General features: G+C 43.4%; 1 protein-coding gene across 9 annotated transcripts in view; it reads left to right on the top strand.

Moving 5' to 3' along the window:
- Positions 1 to 22898, top strand: part of LOC137564051 (pleckstrin homology domain-containing family A member 5-like) — a 272573-nt gene that overhangs the window by 176390 nt on the left and 73285 nt on the right. For all 9 annotated transcript variants that reach the window (XM_068277364.1, XM_068277357.1, XM_068277358.1 and 6 more), the window contains 3 exons: positions 3175 to 3275; positions 3668 to 3783; positions 18775 to 19239. In XM_068277364.1, the coding sequence (XP_068133465.1) occupies positions 3175 to 3275; positions 3668 to 3783; positions 18775 to 19239 (682 nt within the window). The remainder of the gene's footprint in view (positions 1 to 3174; positions 3276 to 3667; positions 3784 to 18774; positions 19240 to 22898) is intronic.

Genomic DNA, 22898 nt, shown 5'->3' with positions numbered 1-22898 from the left:
TTTTTTTTTTTAGTAATTCAGTCAGTCTCTGGGATCACAGTGAATTTGCCAGCCAGAGCTTTGTTACTGGATTTTCCAGCAGGTTTTATTCTCATTTAGCTTTATCTGCTCATCAGTTTTACCAGTGAGTGATGCCAGTGCTGAGTCCAGAGAATCTGACTGAACTGTCTGCTGAATACTCAGACTGAAGGCTGAATAGCTGTGTGTGTATTCAGAGACACAGGTTAACACAGGTTTTTTTTTTTTTTTGGGGGGGGGGGAGTTCTCTATTTCTTTCCAGTTCTCCTCTCAGTCCTAGTTTTTTCTGCCGATTATTACATTTTTAGTCACTGACCTAATTATACATAAACAGATGATCAGCCAGTGGTGTTGTTTAGACAGGTGAATCTTAATAAGCATTCTCAATGACTCCATCCAAAAGGATGCCAAAGGTGCACATATATCAGGCTATTTTGCTGGCTGTTACACGTGATGTCTGTACAGCGCTCCCTCCCCACAGTCATATATCCACAAGTTGATCACACAAAGTTCCACACTCTGCCACTTTTTCCAATCTCTTCCAGAAATGAATACTCTCACCAATGTGTAGAGGCTGATTTGCCACAGATCAGCTAAATGCGTATTTCAGATGAACTCCAAGTCTGCTTCCCTCACACTGGCACCTCAACTTTGGTTCCACTTGTTCCTCAGAAAGAAAGTTTAGACATAGTGTAAAACTGTAATTTTAAGGTGCTCCAAACATGCGATCGCAAGTGCACCTTTGCACCATATGTGTTCCCCACTCCGTGTGCCCGTACTATTCCCGTCACCGGATAATTTGGGAGAAATTCCTGCTCACCAGATCTCTATGCTGCCCCGTCACAGACCAGCAAGCACTCGCATGGATGCAATCACATCAATTATCCATTCACAGGTTTCCAGTATCCTTTGCCTTAGGTTTACCTCAGAGAGAGAAAAGGCCAACGTACATAGCGTGAATCTGTTACAGTCCACAATGACTCTAAGCTTTATATAGTGCAGATTGCATACACCTCTTCACAGTGAACGACCTCCACACTTAGTGCCCGTGTTTACAACTGCCACCAAACAAACAGGTACCCCTAACCGCTCACCAGATATCTTGCTGACCTCACATGGACCAGCACTCAGCGCTTTTTGGTGTCAGTTTAGGAGCTTTCAGCCAGATGTGACATGTAATACCTGCAGGGCTAATATATAACTCTCATAGCGTAATACCGTCTTTATTCCATCATAAAAGATTAAAAGTTACACTCACATTTAGTAAAATAGTATGCGCATATCATAAAACCATTTAGACGTCCTCACCGCCGCTCAGCAAGCGTCTTCCTGTCTGCCGCTTGAAGCCACGCCCTACCGGTTTCGTCAGAGTGACTCATCAAGCCCCTGATGAGTCACTCTTTTATGATGGAATAAAGACGGTATTACGCTATGAGAGTTATATATTAGCCCTGCAGGTATTACATGTCACATCTGGCTGAAAGCTCCTAAACTGACACCAAAAAGCGCTGAGTGCTGGTCCATGTGAGGTCAGCAAGATATCTGGTGAGCGGTTAGGGGTACCTGTTTGTTTGGTGGCAGTTGTAAACACGGGCACTAAGTGTGGAGGTCGTTCACTGTGAAGAGGTGTATGCAATCTGCACTATATAAAGCTTAGAGTCATTGTGGACTGTAACAGATTCACGCTATGTACGTTGGCCTTTTCTCTCTCTGAGGTAAACCTAAGGCAAAGGATACTGGAAACCTGTGAATGGATAATTGATGTGATTGCATCCATGCGAGTGCTTGCTGGTCTGTGACGGGGCAGCATAGAGATCTGGTGAGCAGGAATTTCTCCCAAATTATCCGGTGACGGGAATAGTACGGGCACACGGAGTGGGGAACACATATGGTGCAAAGGTGCACTTGCGATCGCATGTTTGGAGCACCTTAAAATTACAGTTTTACACTATGTCTAAACTTTCTTTCTGAGGAACAAGTGGAACCAAAGTTGAGGTGCCAGTGTGAGGGAAGCAGACTTGGAGTTCATCTGAAATACGCATTTAGCTGATCTGTGGCAAATCAGCCTCTACACATTGGTGAGAGTATTCATTTCTGGAAGAGATTGGAAAAAGTGGCAGAGTGTGGAACTTTGTGTGATCAACTTGTGGATATATGACTGTGGGGAGGGAGCGCTGTACAGACATCACGTGTAACATTAGGAAGAGGGGAATTGCTATCCCCACTGTATAGCGATCCACCCAACAGTTTGGGGACAATCCAAAAAACTTAGGGAGTGGACATTGTGACATTTTGAGGAGCGCTCATACCACCTTTTTTCTAATATTTTGCTGGCTAATCAGAAAATCGATGCCACATGTCCACCTGATTGATGTTTCAATCGATTTCTGGCCAAAATCAGTCAGGCGGATTAATCGGCAATGCTGGAAAAATCTTGGTCGCAAGTGCTCAATCGCGTGCGCTGCAATAATGGTAATCGATATTGCAATGACTGACTGACCCCCGGCAGGTGTGCCCCCCTCCCTTCCCAGTTCCCATGTGTTCTCATCTGTCCACAAGCACGATTCCTGGCCTCCTCTGCCATCACCGCCAAGTTCCGCCGTAGCTGCGATAGCCTATACCATATGGCACCAGGACGGTGTGTGATGTCACATGCGCGCCATGTGGTACAGGTTGTCACGGTGGCGGCCAGAAATTGTGCCAGTGGACAGATGGGATTTTAGGCAGCATGGGCAAAGAGGGGACATTTTTAATCTTTGAGTGCGGCCTGGGATGTGGCGGCACTAGGCAGATTCGATCTGATCAGATATGTCTGGTGGTCAATCTTCCCATACATCGCCTGATATATAGGCACCTTAAAAAAAGGATATTCATCAGCCAACTATGCATCAGAATTCCAGAATATAATTACAATAATTACTGTTGATATTCTATTGGCTTTTAGTCTGGCCTCATAGAAAACAGTCCTATTTTCTGTGTTGGGAGATGCACTTTAAAATGGACAAAGATAATTAATTTGACCCATTTTTGTGCCCAAACTGCAGTGCATTACCTTGTAGTTCCTCTGTGTTATGGGATTGGTTTGTGCTACATTTTTGCTTGTTGCATCATCCATCCAACTCTCCCTTCTGTTCTTGTCCTGCATCTTGTTGTCAGATGAAAAGGAAGAGGGCGTTCTGGGGAGTATTCTGTTGCCAAGCTTCCAGATATCCATGGCGACACCGGAAGACCACATTAACCGCTCCTTTGCCTTCAAGGTGAGATAATAGGTGACTGCAATGTTTCTGATAACAGGTGGCATAGGCACCTAGTGGCTGGATAGTGTAATGTTTAGGGATCTGCCTCTGACACAAGAGGCCTGGGTTTGAATATTGGCTCTTCCTGTTCAGTAAGCCAGCACCTATTCAGTAGGAGACCTTGGGCAAGACTCCTTAACACTGCCACTGCCTATAGAGTGCGCCATTGTGGCTACAGCTCTGGTTCTGAGTCCGCCAGGAGAAATGTTATTTGTCTTGTCTTCTCCAAATGGTCCTTTTTCATTCAGTTTATAGTTTTTCACATCCTTATATGTTTTTGACATTTTTAGTGAAAGGACTTTACTCATATTCAGGTGATAATATACTATTTACCACATTTTTTTCCTTACCAGGCCTCGCACTCCAACATGCGGACATATTACTTTTGCTCAGACACTGGCAAGGAGATGGAGCTGTGGATGAGAGCAATGATTGGGGCGTCGCTGGTGCACTCGGAGCCTGCGAAAAGGTAAAGTTGATGATCTTGGCAGTATTTTGGTGTTTTGAGACTTGGATGGAGGTTGGGCTTTCTAATAGATCTAAACTTCAGTATGTCTGCTGGCCCATTATTTGTATTACATCAGCAAGTTTAGAGGGTGCATGAACTTGGTTTTAAATGCCATTTGTTGGACTGTCATGATAATCTCTTGTATTGAGTAGTCTCAGAGCCACGCCTGGAACAAGCATGCAGCCGGTGAAGTCAAACACCTGGGTCAGTGACTCTAAAGGCTGTTTACACATGCCATTACAAATTCGGCTGAGATGCCCATTCTGCGAGGTCTCAGCTGAGAACCTAGTATGTACTGGTATCCAGCTTACTGACGCTCTAAACAACACCAAGAAACAAGCGCATTGTCTTCCTGTTTACAGCACCCACCAGGAGGGCAGGCTCTAGACTTTTTGCTGCTTGAAGCAAACTTGTGATTAGTCTGGGTGCTTTCTGGGTGGGACATAGTAGACTGAGAGCAGCACGGTGAGAAAAAATAGACTGGGTGCTTCTGGGTTGGGAAAAAATAGGCGGGGTGCTTCTGGGTTGGAAAAAAATAGGCTGGGTGCTTCTGGGTTGGAAAAAAAGAGGCTGGGTGCTTCTGAGTTGGAAAAAATAGACTGGGTGCAGTACTCCAGAGCGAAAGTGGGCTGGGTGACGAAGTGATTGTCTGCATGCTGTGATGGCTAAGTGATTGTCTGCATGCTAGGTTTTGGTTGGCTGGATGCTAATGAGTGGGTGGATGCAGATGGCTGCCTGTTTATGTGTGAGTGGCTAGCTGGTTGATGATGGGTAGGCAGGTGCTGATAACTGCTGAAGATAGGTGGCTGGATGCAAATGTGAGTAACTGACTGGATGCTGATAGGTGTACAGTGGAGTTGGAATGTGCTCATGGGTGACTGAGTGCTGACAGCATGCTGTGGAGTGCTCACTGGTGGCTGGCTGAGACAGCATACACACGCACACACTCACATAGACACAAACAGTGCACACACCCACCCAGACACAGACACTCTCAGGGGGAGTGCAGCTGAGTGAGCGGTGAACTGATTCGCCTCTCTAGGGACAGTAGGGATGCACGTGATTCACCTTCCTCTTTGGCATCCTGGTGTTATTGACTGCAGCGGCATCAGTAATCACTGATCACTTCCATCCTGTCCCTGGATCTTCAGAGAGGTGAGTCACTTCTGCACTCTCTGCATAGACTCACCCCACTACACTCTCACTTCTCCCTCCTCCACCACTTCACCTTGGGCGATGACCGAACTTGCTTGCCCCTTGATATGGCCCTGCACTCAGACACACACGACTGAGTGGCTTACCTCCACAGCAGAAGGAAAGCAGCAGAGCAGCATATGGAGAGGAGGTTGGGCAAGCCAGGAGAGCAGTACATATTAATGAAGGGGTGGGAAAGCACACACAAACTTCCAGCAGGAGGGCTCTGTCAGTCTGTGAGTCTGGCAGTAGCAGCAAAGGGAAAGTCTGAGAAAGATCAGCAGTATCAGTGTACAGTGGATGCCACCCCTTACAGGTTTCCACCTCAATCACATGATTTAGTCGGCTTCATGGTAAGGCCTGCCCTGCCCACCTGAATTTGCTTGCTTGTGCGCCTCCTCTTTGTTCCGCATTGAATAGTACAGTTGTTTAGTTGTTAACTATAGCCAAGAAGCATGTCTGCACAGCGCTCATGCAATGCATTGTTGCCCTTACGATTAACGATCATGAGATGTGGACACTGTTCTAGCGTGCGTATGTTGCCTTAGTGTTGGAGGTGGAGGATGAGCACAACCAGGCAAGATGTATTTTTAAAATATTGACCTATATATCCATAACTTTTTTTTTTTTGTAAACAATTATGTATGTACAATGTGTTACAATGTGTATATGTATCTGAATGATCAGTGTGTATTTAACAAGTTTGTACAGTGATTATACATCATGTTTACAACGTGTGTGTATGTATACTGTGTGCATGTTGTACAGTCTATACACAGCATAAACACAGTCAGTTTATGTGCTGTATGTAAGTGTATAATATACAGTGGTATGAAAAACTATTTGCCCCCTTCCTGATTTCTTATTCTTTTGCATGTTTGTCACACTTAAATGTTTCTGCTCATCAAAAACCGTTAACTATTAGTCAAAGATAACATAATTCAACACAAAATGCAGTTTTAAATGATGGTTTTTATTATTTAGTGAGAAAAAAAACTCAAAACCTACATGGCCCTGTGTGAAAAAGTGATTGCCCCCCTTGTTAAAAAATAACTTAACTGTGATTTATCACACCTGAGTTCAATTTCTGTAGTCAGCCCCAGGTCTAATTACTGCCACACCGGTTTCAATCAAGAAATCACTTAAATAGGAGCTATCTGACACAGAGAAGTAGACCAAAAGCTAGACATCATGCCAAGATCCAAAGAAATTCAGGACCAAATGAGAACAAAAGTACTGTAATTGAGATCTATCAGTCTGGTAAAGGTTATAAAGCCATTTCTAAAGCTTTGGGACTCCAGTGAACCACAGTGAGAGCCATTATCCACAAATGGCAAAAACATGGAACAGTGAAGAACCTTCCCAGGAGTGGCCAGCTGACCAAAATTACCCCAAGAGCGCAGAGAAAACTCATCCGAGAGGCCGCAAAAGACACCACTGTATATCCTGTGTGTAAACAGCACACATACAGTCTGTGAATACCCCCTATGTATAGTGGGTTTACAGTGTGTGTATACTGTGTGTGTACTGTGTACAGTGTGTGCAAGACCAGTGTGTATACTATGTGTACAATATCAGGGCTGTGGAGTCGGTACAAAAATCCACCGACTCCTCGACTCCAACTCCTCTAATTTGCATATTGCAATTTTGTTGGTTGAAAGTATGTAACATGAAATTTGTATCTTAACTGCCAACGCTTAGGAATATTAAAAGACAACTGACGTGAGAAGGATATGGAGACTGCCATATTTATTCCCTTTAGTCATAGACTAAAACTAGTCCTTGGTAAGAGTACTTGTAAAAGGTACAGACCGGAACAAAGAACATCTATCAAGCCCTAGGCAATGTAACTGTGGGTACATGTAAGAGTGATGTGCAGGTACTCCGCAGGGGAATGAGGAGATTCTTCCTCTATTACGCATTCTTCATGTACAATCAGAACCAGGTTTATGGATGATAGACAACACCTCTGTGTTCAATGTGCACAACATTCTCAGTGGATTCCCTGCAGCTCTGTGGAGAGTGCATATGTAGAGTATAGTACTACTGTGTAACAAAGTAAACCTGAGACAGATGAAATTAAAGTTTTATACATACCTTTGGCTTCCTTCAGCCCCCTTCAGGCTAATCAGTCCCTCGCTGTCCTCCTCCGCCACCTGGATCTTCTGCTATGAATTCAGGTACTTGAGCCAGTCTGGCGTAGTGCGCATGCACACACTCCGCCGGGAGCGTACTACACCTGCGCAGCACTATTGCGCAGGTGCAGAATGCTCCTGGCTGTAGGAGCGGCACGTGGCCGGACTGCGTTGACTGGCCTAATTACCGGGACTCATAGCAGAAGATCCAGGTGGTGGAGGTGGACAGCGAGGGACTAATTGGCCTGAAGGGGGATGAAAGAAGCCCCAGGTATGTATAAAACTTGTCTTTTCATCCGTCTCAGGTACCATTTAATTCGTAGTCACCAAACCAAATTTTAACAACCTATCACATTATTTGATTTCATGAGCAAAAAGAGTGCATACATTTGCATAAATCAGCATCAACGCAGTATTATTTCCATCTCTATTAGTGACACGGCTACACATCAGGCTTCATGGCTCGTTTCCACTATTGTGGTGCTGAATCGCAGCATATCACCGCTGATGAAATCGCATGCGGGTGCGATTCCGCATGCGGTTTTTGCCACGATTTCGCATGTGATTTCACATAGGCAGGGTATATGCGATTTTAACCATGTCACTGCCTGTGTCAATTTACATTACTTTAAATGCGAAATAAAAAACGCATGCAACAAACGCAAGGGATTTCCCTATTAAATACATTGCCTGCGATTCGCCTGCATTCCACACGCAGGCGAATTCTGCGGGCTCTGCCGTGCAGAAAAAAACAGGGCCATCCACTTGTATTGGTTATGCGAATCCGCAAGCGGATGCGCTCTAGTGGAAACAGGCCCTTATTTTTACAGCATAGATGTTATTTAGTATATATAAGAGATTCCTGTGTACACATCATATATACTGTACAGTCACAATCAGATATGTATATCTGACTTTAAAAATACGGGGACTGCTTTATTGAAGCGGCACAAGTAACTCATTTTGATTGGTAAATTTCATTTTTGTGGACTAAGCACAGCTATTACTGTATATATAAATTATTTATAACTCTTATCTGAGAATTACAATATTTTATCATATTTTCTATTTTAATTACAGTTTAAATTCATTATGAGTCGGAGTCGGTGCATTTTTTTCCGACTCCAGGCACCCAAAATTGCTCCAACTCCACAGCCCTGTACTATATATAAACAGCCTGTCTATGGTCTGTGCGAGTATACCAGCTGTGCCCATTGCGTAGATGGTGATCTACTGATAGATCTCAAAAGGACTTTGGGGTACATCCACACCGCCCGCCTGAGTGACGTACGCGTCGTACTATGTCTCTTTGTCTTGGATAACCTTAGTGCGATATGCTGTTCTGAAGTTTTGCACAGCAGTGTAAAAAGATTATGATGTTGTATGGTGGGGAGCCATGCATTTAAAAGCATGATGTGCTAATGTTGATTATAATTTTGATGGATGCTGAGCATGATATTGTAAGCGTGATATTGTGACTCTATATGGTCAACTGTTCTGTTTGGCTTACTGAGGAGGATTCTACGATATGCATCTAATTGACTAACAGCTTGTAGTAACCACTGATGGACTGCCGCTGTGCATGTGTTACAGTTTTGGCCTGTATCTGTTATTAGATTCTACCTGGTAACTCATTTTCAGTTTGTAGTTTGTAGTATCTCACAATCTGAAAAAGTGTGGGTGCCTCTGGTGTACACTATATATGTATAGTGATTGTGTGTATTGTGAGCATAAAGCATGTGCACAATGATTTGCATTTTTTGTTCATTTGCAGTGTGTGTAGTGTGTGTATACCACTTTGTACAGCCTGTTTTTACATACAGTTTTTCTAGTGTATGTACAGCACGTGAGGAAACTCTGCTTTCCCCAAGCACACATCAGCAGTATCAGCACTCTAGATACATATAAAGATTTGATCGGTTAGTCATAGTAAACAACCAACATTTCTGTAACTGATCGTCAGTTCTGATGCCTTGATAAGTGGGTGGCTGAGAAGCATTGAGTATTATTTGTGAATGATGTATGATTATGTTTTCCCATTGTTCTGCATATCTAGTGCTTGTTCTTCTGATATATACGGTAGGTGATAAATTGACGTTATTCAGCCAGCACCCCAGTATATATCCACTGGGTGTACTTTGGTGGTCTGTGCGCTTGATGGTTTCTGGTTATTGGACTGCCTCCTCCAGACATGCAGGCACAGCCACATGTTGTGTTCCCTCAAGCCTCTTGCTGCTAAATTATAGACTTGGTCCGGAAATTTCGTTTGTTGGTGAATTGACCACATTGGAGGATTCAGCAGAAATTTTGTAGGAACTGACCAAAAGAATCTTCTGGAATTCTGGCTGATACAGAATTAGTAGCTGAGGTTTGTATTCTGTCTTTTGCATTACAAATCACATGAGAGAAGCTGTTGATGCAGAATTGTAGACCTGAAACGTCCCTTAAAGTGAACCGGTCAGGTTTTGTAGCAAACCATTTAAGTACAACGTAAACTGTGCCTTGATTGAAGAAAACTGTGTGGGGTGAAATTTTCACTACAATGTAACAAAACATACTCCTGTTCTGAATTTTAAATAATACTTTTTACTAGCTTATGGAAAGTGGACTTGTGATGATTGAATGGATCTGACCTCTGCTATTGCCTCCCCCTCCTCCTCCACCCCCCACAAAGAGAGATCCCAGCTTATTGGGCAGTTATAAGAGCAGAAGTATCACAGGGAAAAGAGGTCAATAATTATCCCCTTACTGGCTTACACACACAGTAGGTGTCACCTTTTTTAATGGGAGACATGCACTACACCCAATAACTGCTGTCCATGATTGTCATGTTTGCTAATTTGCATCATTCACTGCTTCACACCACATAGGATTGTACCAGGTTTGTACACTTGTAAGTGGCTGAAAGGAGTAATGGTTAAGGGCTCTGCCTCTGACACAGGAGACCAGGGTTCGAATCTCGGCTCTGCCTGTTCAGTAAGCCAGCACCTATTCAGTAGGAGACTTTGGGCCAGTCTCCTTAACACTGCTACTGCCTATAGAGCGCGTCCTAGTGGCTGCAGCTCTGGCGCTTTGAGTCCACCAGGAGAAAAGCGCGATATAAGTGTTCTGTGTTTGTTTGTTTGTAAGTAAATATGTGCTGTCAGCAATCACTACACAATGTAATTAACGGTCTCACGCAGCTATCTTCTTGCAAAGGCAGAACTCATTGATTTACGGTGCAATAGTAGTTAGCACTCTTGCTTTGCCGTGCTGGGTCCCCGGTTTGAATCCCAGCCAGGGCACTATCCGTACGGAGTTTGTATGTTCTCCTCATGTCAGGGCACTATCTGCAAAGAGTTTGTATGTTCTCTCCGTGTCTGCGTGGGTTTCCTCCAGGCACTTCGGTTTCCTCCCACATTCCAAAAACATACGGATAAGTTAATTGGCTCCCACTAAAAATTGGCCCTAGACTACAGTACTTACACTACATAATATAGATAAATGGCAATGGTAGGGATTAGATTGTGAGCTCCTTTGAGGGACAGTTAGTGACAAGACAATATATATATATATATATATATATATATATATATATATATATATATATATATATATATATATATATATATATACACACTGTACAACACTGCGTAATATGTCGGCACTATATAAATACTAAATAATAATAATAATAATGTCTGCATGGTGTTCCTCTGGGCACTCTGGTTTCCTCTCGCTTCCCTAAAACATACAGATAAGTTAATTGGATTCCTCCTAAATTGGCCCTAGACTATGATACATCCAAGGACACATGACTATGGTAGGGATTAGATTGTGAGCCCCTCTGAGGGACAGTTAAGACAATATACAGTAAACTCTGTAGAGCACTGCGGAAGATGTGGATGCTATATATATAATAAGGAGAACTTTAATTTTAAAAAGGCACTGAATTCTATTTTGCAGTGAATGTTTATACAAGACATAAAGTAGCAAAATAAAAGGATGAAAGTTGAAAATATAATTAAAGCTCGTTTTTTTTTATTTTTTTGTGAAACCGCATGTAGTCTCGTCTTTAAAAGTCCATTACAGTATTGGAAGGCTTATTGTGGCTCTCTGACATCGCCAAAACATAAAGGGATGACTTAACTTTCAGCTATGACAGATGCATTTTAAATCAGTCAGTCTTGGAAATGTGTTTAAAGAGGAACTGTAGTGAAAATAATCTAATGAATAAAATTGCTTACCATATTTTTATATTCATTTATAAATTTAGGCTTTTTTTTTTTTTTTTTTTTTTGCTCTTTGTACAAGGTTTTCTCACCCTAAGTTTACATGATAAAAATGATCTCAGGTGGCATCCTCTTTCCTGCTGTCAGGTGATCTCTGCATAATGTTTGGTTACTTCCAAAGCCGGTATAAAATATACCTGGTCTCCCAAGATGCCCAGGTAGGATGGGGCGGATTCTGCATATGTAATCAGCTTAGGCTAAACAACACTGGGAGGGCAGGGCTACGTAACCATATACAGAAATACCTAAAGATACTGTATAGGAGGTGCTTATGATGCTGAAGACAGGTTAATTAACATAAAAGTAGATATCCTGAATAATTTACTGCATTGTACTATGGGGTCAATTCTCTAAGGGCTGCTCGGAAAAGAAAATGAGGTTGGTAAAATACCGCTTTTGGTATTTCACTTTTTTTTTCAAATTCACTAAGGTTTTATCTCCCCTATGCTCCCCTCCCCGGGGGGCTTTGTATTCAACCCTTCTATACAGACTTTGGGGGAGCATGCTTTATTGCTCCCTAAGCAGGGAGGAACTGGACAGGCGAATGAAACTCCACTGAGCTTTAGTTGCATTGCTTTTCGTAAACCGTTACAGATTGCCCAGCAAACTTATGGTGAGCATATGAGGTGTGTCCCACAATGCATCACTGCTAAATATGCAAATCGTTCCTTTGCTGTCCCTGAAAGCTAAACACACCTCCAGAACCACTAGAATGCAATGATGTCAGCTTGTAAATTGTTCAGAGCCATTCTAATCCGACATGTATACAAATTGTTTCAGAGTGGTTGATGCTCATCAGTGCATGGCATGGATTAAAATGGCTCTATGGGTTAGGACTTGAAACACCCAGAGTTACAGATTGCCCAACAAGTTTATGGTGAACTAGAACTCCTAGGAGTGTGTAAAGGGCTAAAAGGGACTAAGAAGCCTGGTTACTAAAAATGCTATGTGAAAAAGAATTTTGCCTTAACTGGCAATAACCCCGAATTTACGGGCCAATTTGCATAATTTTTTTTTTGCTACACGCACTTTGCTAGCTGCGTGTGCACGCTGATCGCCACCGATTCGCCGCTACTCACTGCGACGCCCCCCCGACCCCATGCACAGCCTGGCCTATCAGTGCCAGGCAGCGCTGAGGGGTGGATTGGGACTCCCGATGACATCATCATGACCATCGCCATGGCGGCGGGAAAAGCCCTCCAGGAAATCCCGTTTGAACGGGATTTCCTGATTGCAGATCGCCGGAGGCGATCGGAGTGGGTGGGGGGATGCCGCAGCACAGCGGCTATCATGTAGCAAGCCCTATGCTCACTACATGATTTAAAAAAAAAAAAAAAACTGCTGCGCTGCCCCCTGGCGGTTTTTAAAGACCGCCAGGAGGTTTAAAACAGAAGGTATTTGCAGTTATTCAGTTTGCTCTTTACCATTAACAAGCTGACACATAATTGAATTCCAGTGGTTCTAGGTGTGTTTTTACTATTTTCAGGGACAACAAAGGGATAATTTGCATACTCGGCAACAATGCACTGTGGGAGACATATGCTCACTCCAAACTGAAAAATATCAAATACCTTCTGTTTTAACCTCCCTAGCGGTATTGGCAGATATACACGTCAATACAAAACATGCTGTGAAAAGTACTGAGGTGCACACACGTCAATACTCTCCTGCACTGTATACTAGACCCTTGCTTGACACATTTTGGTAATTTACAGGAAGAAAAAGATTATGAAATTTTATTTGATCACATTTTGCACAGAAATCCTGGGGAAATTGAACGCCAGGGAAGAAGGCACAATTCTGTTTTACATAGTAATTTTTAGTAAGGGGGCTTTTTTTTTAGCTCCTTACACACCCCTAGGTGTTCTCGTTTACTATGAGCTTTCATAAATACCGTATTTTTCGGACTATAAGACGCTCCGGACTATAAGACGCACCAAGGTTTAGAGGTCAAAAACCAGGAAAAAAAAAATATGCTAAACCTGGTGCATCTATAGTACAGGAGCGTTTTGTAGACATTTTTTTCCTCATGCTCCCTCTGTCCAAGCTACAATAACCCCTGCTGCCCACACTAGCTAGACTAAATACCCTACACTAACCCCTGATGCCCCCACCAGTTACTAAACTACACTATACCAGTATCACTACACAACACTTAACTAACTCCTGCTTCCCCCACAAGTAACACTACAACACATTAAACTAACTGTTGCTTCTCCCACCAGTAAAAACTAACTAAACATTAAATCGTAAGGGTGGATGATCTCACCTATCCAGATGTCCATGTGGGAATCGGTGCTGTCTGTGTCCTCCTTCTCCAGCCGCTGAGGCGATCCTGATGGATTGTGCTTCTGGGTGCAGGCCACTCCACAGCAGGGCAGAAGAAGTGTGATTTTGGCATCCTCTCCTTTAATTCCCAGTACTTGCTGCAGGGGAAGCCTCAGTGCGATCCTGGCATCTTCTTCATTAACCCCCGGTACAGTACTTGCGGCGGTGGGGGCAGCCTTAGGCCCGGTTCACATTAGCGGTGGCCGTCCGGAATCGCCGTGCCGGAGCCGGACCGCTTTCAGAACGGACGGAACGGACGCACGGCATGGCAATGAAAGCCTATGCGTCCGTTCACATGCGTCCGTTCTGCCGGACCGGATCCGGGCCGGATCCGGACTCCGGCGTCCGTTCCAAAATGCGCTTTTTTTTGGTCCGGCTCCTCCGGCAGCCGTATCCGGAGCGGAGCCGGACTGCACCATCCGGCCAATACAAAGCAATGAGAGCCGGAGAGCGCACAACACACTGGCTACAAAAACCGGACGTTCTACCCCACTTCCTATGCATTTTGGATGGGGACCACATGGGCCCAGCGAAGAGTGGGGCAGCAGCGATTTCATGCTGGAGCTCTTTTTGCCAGCAAAATGTCTGATATGTCTGAAGGAGGCGAACAACAGAGAGAATTCCCAGGTTTACGAGTAAAAAATGCCTGGATCCATGGTCCCAACTGCAGTCTCTGTATCCACGGATGGTCTCCACACGTCCACCTGTCTCCAACAATGACCCCAGACCCTTCTGCTGACCTCCCAGACCCCAGGTAATAAAAGGATGTTATCTCCTTAAGAAACCGGATCCGGACCGCAACCGTGTTCACACCGCACGGAAACCGGATGCAAACGGACCGGATCCGGATAGGAACCGTACGGATCAGGTCCGGTCCGGATACGGTGCGGTCCGGATATCCGGTGCGGTTTTTACTAAACCGCAAGTGTGAACGGGGCCTTAGCCTGATCTCTGCAGCCTTTCCCCTAACCCCCGGCACTTGTGTCAAGCAGGCAGCCCAAGTGCGATCTCGACACGTGGCCCCTTAACCGCCGTTACTTGCGGCGGTGGGGGCATCCTCAGCGCGATCCAGGAACTTGCCTCTTAACCCCCGGCACTTGCAGCAGGCATATTCAGCTTGATCGGGCATTTCCCCTCTTAATGGTAGTGCGGTGGGCATAAGAGAGGCAATCCCAGCGCTAGCCGCAGCCACTGTCAGTCCCGATGCCGGTGTACTTCCTGTTTACCGGCGCCCCCTCATGACGTAGGATGCACGTTCCGGAAGTACACCGGCATCGGGACTGACAGTGGCTGCGGCTAGCGCTGGGATTGCCTCTTATGCCCACCGCACTACCATTAGGAGGGGAGATGCCCGATCAAGCTGAATATGCCTGCTGCAAGTGCCGGGGGTTAAGAGGCAAGTTCCTGGATCGCGCTGAGGATGCCCCCACCGCCGCAAGTAACGGCGGTTAAGGGGCCACGTGTCGAGATCGCACTTGGGCTGCCTGCTTGACACAAGTGCCGGGGGTTAGGGGAAAGGCTGCAGAGATCAGGCTAAGGCTGCCCCCACCGCCGCAAGTACTGTACTGGGGGTTAATGAAGAAGATGCCAGGATCGCACTGAGGCTGTCTTCCCTTTCGCAAATAGCAGGGATTAAGAGGGGAGATGCCGGGAGGATCAGCTGGAGGAGGAGGAAACAGCGCACGGAATGTTAAGACCTTCAGCTGCGCTATGTCTATCAGCTTGAAAGGGGCACATTCGGACTATAAGACGCAGTGACTTTTTCCCCCCTCTTTTGGGGGAGAAAAAGTGCGTCTTATAGTCCGAAAAATACGGTAGTTAATCTCTTGGCAGCAGTGGGAGGAGGTGAAAGAGGTCAGATGATCAGTCTGCGTCCAAAGGGAACTTTCTGCCCCAACTCCACCCTGACTACCTCACATGGGTTATGATGAGATGGGGGAAGACGTTAGGAAGGCTCATTGACTGTTTTCTTGACAGCCAGTCATCATTCCTCTATGTCACAGCAGGACAGTTTTGCAAACCAAGTAATAAAAAGTAATGACGCAAAAATTGTTTGTGTGTAATACACAAAACCCTCTGCATTGCAAATTGTATTATATTCTGCACAACTTGCATTATAAAACAAGCCTAAACCAAGGCTCTAATGCAGAGGTCCCCAAACGTTTTGGGTCGAGGGCCGGATCAACGTACTTCAGACTGCTGGGGGGCCGGAGTATACATAAAATGAGGTAGAAGTCTTTGCGGGCCAGACATTGAAGCATACCCAGGTGACAACGTGCAGTCCAATTGGACAGCAGTGTCACCTGATGTGGAGTTTAATTGGAAACCGGAGAATGACTGCTTTCTTGCTTCCATGTGGATGGATGGTGCCAGCATCTATATACGGACCACCAATATTTAAAGAAGTAGCTGGCCGCATCTATAAGTATTTTGTGTGTGGGGGGCCAGGAAAAAAAGCCTGAGGGGGCCACATTTGGCCTGCGGGCCTTAGTTTGAGGACCACTGCTCTAATGCATTGTCACTTAAAGGCCTATAGATTAAATCCATCTAGTATTGGCTGTCAGCCTTGTACCTTGCATGCAGAGATTTTTTTCCAGATTCACTGTTTTTTTTTTTTTTTTTTTTTTTTTAGTATTCATTTTTATTATTTGTAAAAGACAAAATCAGCAGAAATAAGCAGTATAAAAGTATGCATGCACATATGATGTATACATAATGGATTTGAAGTATAGCAGTCGAGCCTCCATTTTACGCAAGGAGGCAGCAAGTTGTTCAATTAATCTTGTGCAAAACTGCAGGAACATCTGGAGATGCTTCTCGTTTCCAATTGGAAGCTATAGCAAGTCTTGCTGCAGTAGGTATATGATTAATTAAAATTCTATCAAATTCATGAGTACCATGGGTGGACTTACCCATTAACATAACAAGGAGATCTAATGACAAGGTGACTCCTAACGCAGTTTGGATTAATTTCTGGATTTCTTGCCAAAAAGGACAAATATCCGGACAGTACCAAAATATATGCTTTATCGTTCTCTTATTCCCACTCCCGACTTCAGCATAACTCAGTGGTGTCCAGATATATTGGTATGCGTGAGAGAGGGGCCGGGCTCAGATACCTTCACTGAATATTGTAATGACGTTATGTACTGTGGATAATGAAACCCCCCAATTCTTAGCTTTTACATTGAGGAACTTTTGCTGAAATTGTTGCTCGATGTGCTTACATGTTTCAGAGAATGGTGTGCCCCTCCCAATCTTATCTTTTGAGAGATTCAACCTGTCTGGAATTCTCATTTTATGTCCATCCATTTTACTGACCTTTTACCAATTAACTTAATTAGTTGTGCGATTTTCCGCCAACTCTTATCTACCAGCATGCAATTTATAGTGCACTTCACTCTGGGAGGGAATGTACATTTATATGTATGTATTTCCACAATAGTTGTCCTTTAAGCAATAACATTTCTTAATTTCAAAATAGATGCGTTAGTCTTTGTATTATTTTAATGATGAAGTTTAAGTGATTTGCAAATCAAAATTCTATGTTTATTTACATTTTACAAAATGATACCGGGTCCCAAATATTTTGGAAACAGATTGTTCTCATGGATTAGTACCAGAAAAGGTGTGGCTTAGTCTAAAAAAAATGAATAAAAATCATCATAGTGTATAACAGCAGATCTGACTCCATGGGCTCCCATAGATTGTGCTCTTCTACCAGAAACGATCCAATATGTATATTTTATTTGCCCAGTTCACAGTGAATGTAGAAATAGTGGTATCAGAGGGAGGTATGAACGTCAAAGAATGATAACCAGCCATTTCTTTCTTTAAAAGATATATTCAGGCATTTTACCGATTTGTGCAAAATTTCTCCACCAGATTCACCAAATATTATGTACATCTAAAAATGTTATGGCCAGATCTGTTCTCGGTAAAGAAATGTAAATCCGCACTTTCCAGCCACAGATGTCTCCTCAATAACTTCCCACCATAAATGTGACATAATTCATTATGAACCCAATCAAATTCACTTTTTCTGCTAAGTTTTCTCCTAGGACCTAGGTTATATGTTTACATTATAAATAAATTTCCTTTCAAGCGACCAGTCGTGCTGGGGAAATGTCACAAACAAACGTTTGCAAACACAGTCACGAATTTTACTGCAAAAATTCACAAAGCAAACGTTTGCGGCCAGCCCCATTTTCTTTAATGGCAGGTGAACGTCTAAAACTGTAGCGGATAAAAGCAAAGCCTGGAAGAATCACCAAATGTGGAGGGTATGTTAAAGAGAATCTGTATTGTTAAAACCGCACAAAAGTAAACATACCAGTGTGTTAGGGGACAGCTCCTATTCCCCTCTGTCACAATTTCACCGCTCCCCGCCGCATTAAAAGTGGTTAAAAACAGTTTTAAAAGGTTTGTTTATAAACAAACAAAATGGCCACCAAAACAGGAAGTAGGTTGATGTACAGTATGTCCACACATAGAAAATACATCCATACACAAGCAGGCTGTATACAGCCTTCCTTTTGAATCTCAAAAGATCATTTGTGTGTTTCTTTCCCCCCTGAGGGGGGAGTGCATAGCAGAACCACAACACTGAAGAACTTGGCAGCCTTCCAGACACAGGCCGACAAGTCTGACAGGGGAAAGATACATTGATTTATTACAGAGACAGTGATAGTACAAAGTGCTGCAGTAAGCCAGAACACATTAGAATAGCTTTTGGAACTTGTAGGATGATAAAAAACAGGATGCAATTTTTGTTACGGAGTCTCTTTAAGAACATTTTTTTTTTTTCAAAAGGACCCAGTAGTTGAGCAAATCGATTTTGAATACTTCAAAGAAATTATTTTTTTTAAGTCAGCAGAATAACATTCTGGATCTGGCAGATGGAGAGGTAATGTGGCAGTCACATGGAGAAAGAGCTATTATAGTTTGATTTTCATATAGATATATATGTTGTTGGCACATCAGTGCACAATATAAAGCAATGTAATCCTGTCTTTTCTTTGTAGGGAGAATGTGGTAAAGCCAGAATTTGTGGTCCCCCAGGAAATAAACCATGTGGCAAACCACAGACTACTCATCCGACCTGAGGCCAATAATAACCAACGGAACAGAGAAATGAGCAGCAGGGTGGAGGAGAAGGCCGTCCGTGAGGCAGAGAGATATGGCTTCCAGAAAGGACAGGACCGGCCCCTAACCAAAGTAAACAGCACCAAAATTCAGTCCTGTATCTCCGATTATGACCTGCTGGCAGCCAATACAATGCACTACAAAAGCGTTCATATCAACGGCCCTGAGAACAGAACGGTTGAGAGTCACAGCCATATCACAGAGACTGACTACCGTCTGAACCACAGGCCTTACATGACACATACGGAGCCAGACCGGGTCATACAGAGAACAAATTCCATGCAGCAGCTGGAGCAATGGATTCGCACCCAGAGAGAGAGGACCCCGGAGGAGGAGACCCCTGGGTCAGTGACTTATTATATCTTCCTACTTACTACCACAACACATCTAAATTAAATGTCCTCAAACTCATAGGGAAAATTTGCCTTCTGTTGCCCCTGCAGTGTACATGTTGCTGTGTGCATGTTACTATGCGCACTGTGTACATGCTGAACACAGCATGTTCTCCCCCCCCCCCCCCCCCTTGCTATCTAGGCAGCCACTAACAGTGCTTACTTTGTTAGAGGACTGCAACCCCTGTGCACTGCAGTTTTGCCCAAGGGATTGGATTGTGTTCGATCCTGACACTCATTCAGCGTGTTTACTTCCATTTAGGGTTAATTGGGATACAGCTGGTGTGTGATATAGTGAAGTAAAAGGAAATAATATCCAAGTTGAACCTTTTGTAATTTTCCTTCTAAGTGGAACCCTGAAGGCTATCTAAAAGATGGGTTGAATCAGTTAAAGAGGAACTCCAGTGAAAATAATGTAATAAAAAAAAAAGTGCTTCATTTTTACAATAATTATGTATAAATGATTTAGTTGGTGTTTGCCCATTGTAAAATCTTTTAAATCCCTGATTTACATTCTGACATTTATTACATGTGACATTTTTACTGTTGGCAGGTGATTTAGCTACTGCATGCTTTTTTGGCAGCTATTTCCCACAATGCAACAAGGTTCACAGACCGGAAACTGCCAGGAGTACCACGGTCCTCATAGTTTCTTGTGGGAGGGGTTTCACCACAATATCAGTCATACAGAGCCCCCTGATGGTCTGTTTGTGAAAAGGAATAGATTTCTCATGTAAAAGGGGGTATCAGCTACTGATTGGGATAAAGTTCAATGCTTGGTCGGAGTTTCTCTTTAAGTTTGAAGATGGCAGTATGACTGTTTGCAAAAATGATGGTCAGTCAGTTGTGAAAGGTTAGAGGTGAAGGAATTTATGAAGGAAAAGATAGGTCTACCTGGAGCATTTACACTGAACAGGTGACATTTAGGACGATAAAGAGTGCAGTGTTGCCAACTCATCCCTTTAATTACTGACACATATGATTTATACAGGTTTTGTGGCTAGGTAGATGCAGTTAAGGCACTGATTATGTGCAAATAGCCCCAGAACCTGTATAACTTAGATGTGTCAGTAATTAAAGGGATGAGTTGGCAACACTGAAAGAGTGTGATTTTTATCAAATCTGTCTCAATTTAGCAAACACACTCAAAGTAGGCTGAGGGGGGTCCTCTTCCAGTTCTTCACAATAATTTTTATCACTCAGATTCTATTGGATGGTTTTAATATAATGAGTCACCTGAGGAGAAGAATATCACCCCCTTAGCTAGTTTTATTATAATCCTTTGTCTTTTTAGTGCTTAGCTGGATTTATTATTATTATTATTATTTATTGTATTTATAAAGCGCCAACATTTTACGCAGCGCTGCACAATAGATAAATGGGTTAACATACAGGTAGAACATACGGAAACTCACAACAAAACAAGATCATGCAAATGATTTGATAACAATACAGTATCATAGGTCAAAATAGAGACTGTTCGAGTCTACAAGAGGGGTGGTTGCGAGTAAGATTGCATAATCAAGCTGGATACGTTAGGGAGGAGGGCCCTGCCGGAGGCTTACAATCTAAAGGGTGGGGTGGAGACAATAGGTGCGTCTTTTGAGAGGGGGTCTAACAGAACATATTATGGTGCTGGTGTAGGGGGGTATGCGAGCATGAAGAGGTGAGTCTTGAGAGAGTTTATGTTGCTTTAAATGGTATTCATTGAATTCATCTCATGGATGAGTAAAAGGATTTAAAAAAAACACACTTATTACCTTTATTGACCTGTAAGAATGTAATAAGATACATTCTTGTGCCTTCATCACTGGTACAGTTCCTTCTAGATTAAGTAGAATTTAACCTTCAATATATTCAGATTTTTAGAGTTATATTTACATCAGTTGGACACCGCTATGGGGACAAAGTTTGTATAGTGGTTTGGTAACTTGCTAATTGGCTCCAGGGAAGAGAATACATTAGGTAAAAATATTACTCTTTACTATAAGAATACTGTTTTCTACAAAAGATATGTTGACAATAGACGGTATTTAATAATGTCTTTGTCCCTAATGGCCTGTTCACTGTCCTAGATATTTCATTATTCCTAAAAGTGAATGGAGAATTATGCCACTACGCTTAGTTTCCATATATGATGCAGCCGTTCCAGAGAAATTCCCTTTAGAATGGTCAGACACATGACCTAGAGATCTGCGCACTAAGTACAGAGCTGCTGGAAGAGTTTTGAGTTTCTTCCTCTGTGTAGATTGCTTACCAGACCCCAGGGACCTCCTTTCTCTGCTTGTTCCTGTGGGGGATGGGGGGAGGAGTTTGGGCAGAACACAATACCACTCATCCAACCTACACATGATCTCCAAACAGGAGGTCAGTATTGTAAGCCCAGCCAGCCATGTTATAAAAATTAACGCAAAAATGGTTTATGTACAGTGCACAATAATTTGTCCATTGTAAGTTATTACAGTATATATTCCACACTGATTCTGAGTTATGGCTTTAAAATTACCAAATTGGGGTCTGTGACTATTTTTGGAGATAAGCTTCCATTTTAACCTTTTAATTGAGTCATTATCTTTGGGCACCTTTTGCTTCTAGAATATTAGTGTCTGCAGTATGCATATAATTGCTCTGCTGTAGAGACTCTTATATTCACTTAACATCAAATTCAGGTAAACTCCATGTGTGTCATTACACTTTTGCCCTGCAAGGGGGGGGGGGGGGGGTATGGCTGGAGTGGGGAAAAAAATGGAGTACCAATCACACTGCCCATCATGTTCAAGAAATGGGAAAAGGGATTTTATTTGCAGAGCATCAGCTATGTCTTCTGTAACCAAAGCGTAGTTATATAGAGCAGCCTAATGAGCCCCAGGGGAAATTAATGAGTTTACAGCTGTGCACGCAGCAATTCTGTATACTGCAGGGAAGGCTTAACCATATAGTAAAAATCCTTCTAACATAAATCTCTTAGGGCTGGTGCACACCAAAACCCGCTAGCAGATCCGCAAAATGCTAGCAGATTTTTAAACGCTTTTTTATTTTTATGAGGCGTTTTGCTAGCGTTTTGCGGATTGCTGCTGCGGTTTTCAGTATAGTAGATTTCATATATTGTTACAGTAAAGCTGTTACTGAACAGCTTCTGTAACAAAAACGCCTGCAAAACCGCTCTAAAGTGCCGTTTTTCAGAGCGGTTTGCGTTTTTCCTATACTTAACATTGAGGCAGAAACGCATCCGAAATCCAAAAAATGCCTCACCCAGGCATTTTTCGTTTCTGCAAAACGCCTGCCGCTCTGGTGTGCACCACCCCATTGAGATACATTGACCAAGCAGATCCGCAGCCGCAAGCGGATCTGAAAACGCCCAAAAAGCCGCTCGGTGTGCACCAGCCCTTACTGTCATGTCCTCTCCAAAGTGAAAGAACTTTTGTTAGGGAAGCTTTGCATTGACTAGACTGCGAGAAACCCATAGCACAATTAGGAAGTCATGAAGTCTGCATACACAATGCACACACTGCACAGGGAGTCATGCTGCCTGCGCATGCGCTCTGTATACGCAGGCAGAATGACACACACTGCACAGGGAGTCGTGCTGCCTGCTTATACAATGCACACAC

The sequence above is a fragment of the Hyperolius riggenbachi genome, chromosome 3, assembly GCF_040937935.1.
Source record: "Hyperolius riggenbachi isolate aHypRig1 chromosome 3, aHypRig1.pri, whole genome shotgun sequence".
NCBI lineage: Eukaryota > Metazoa > Chordata > Amphibia > Anura > Hyperoliidae > Hyperolius > Hyperolius riggenbachi.
Note: the sequence above shows the minus strand (reverse complement) of the source record. Positions and strands in the feature narration are given on the sequence as shown.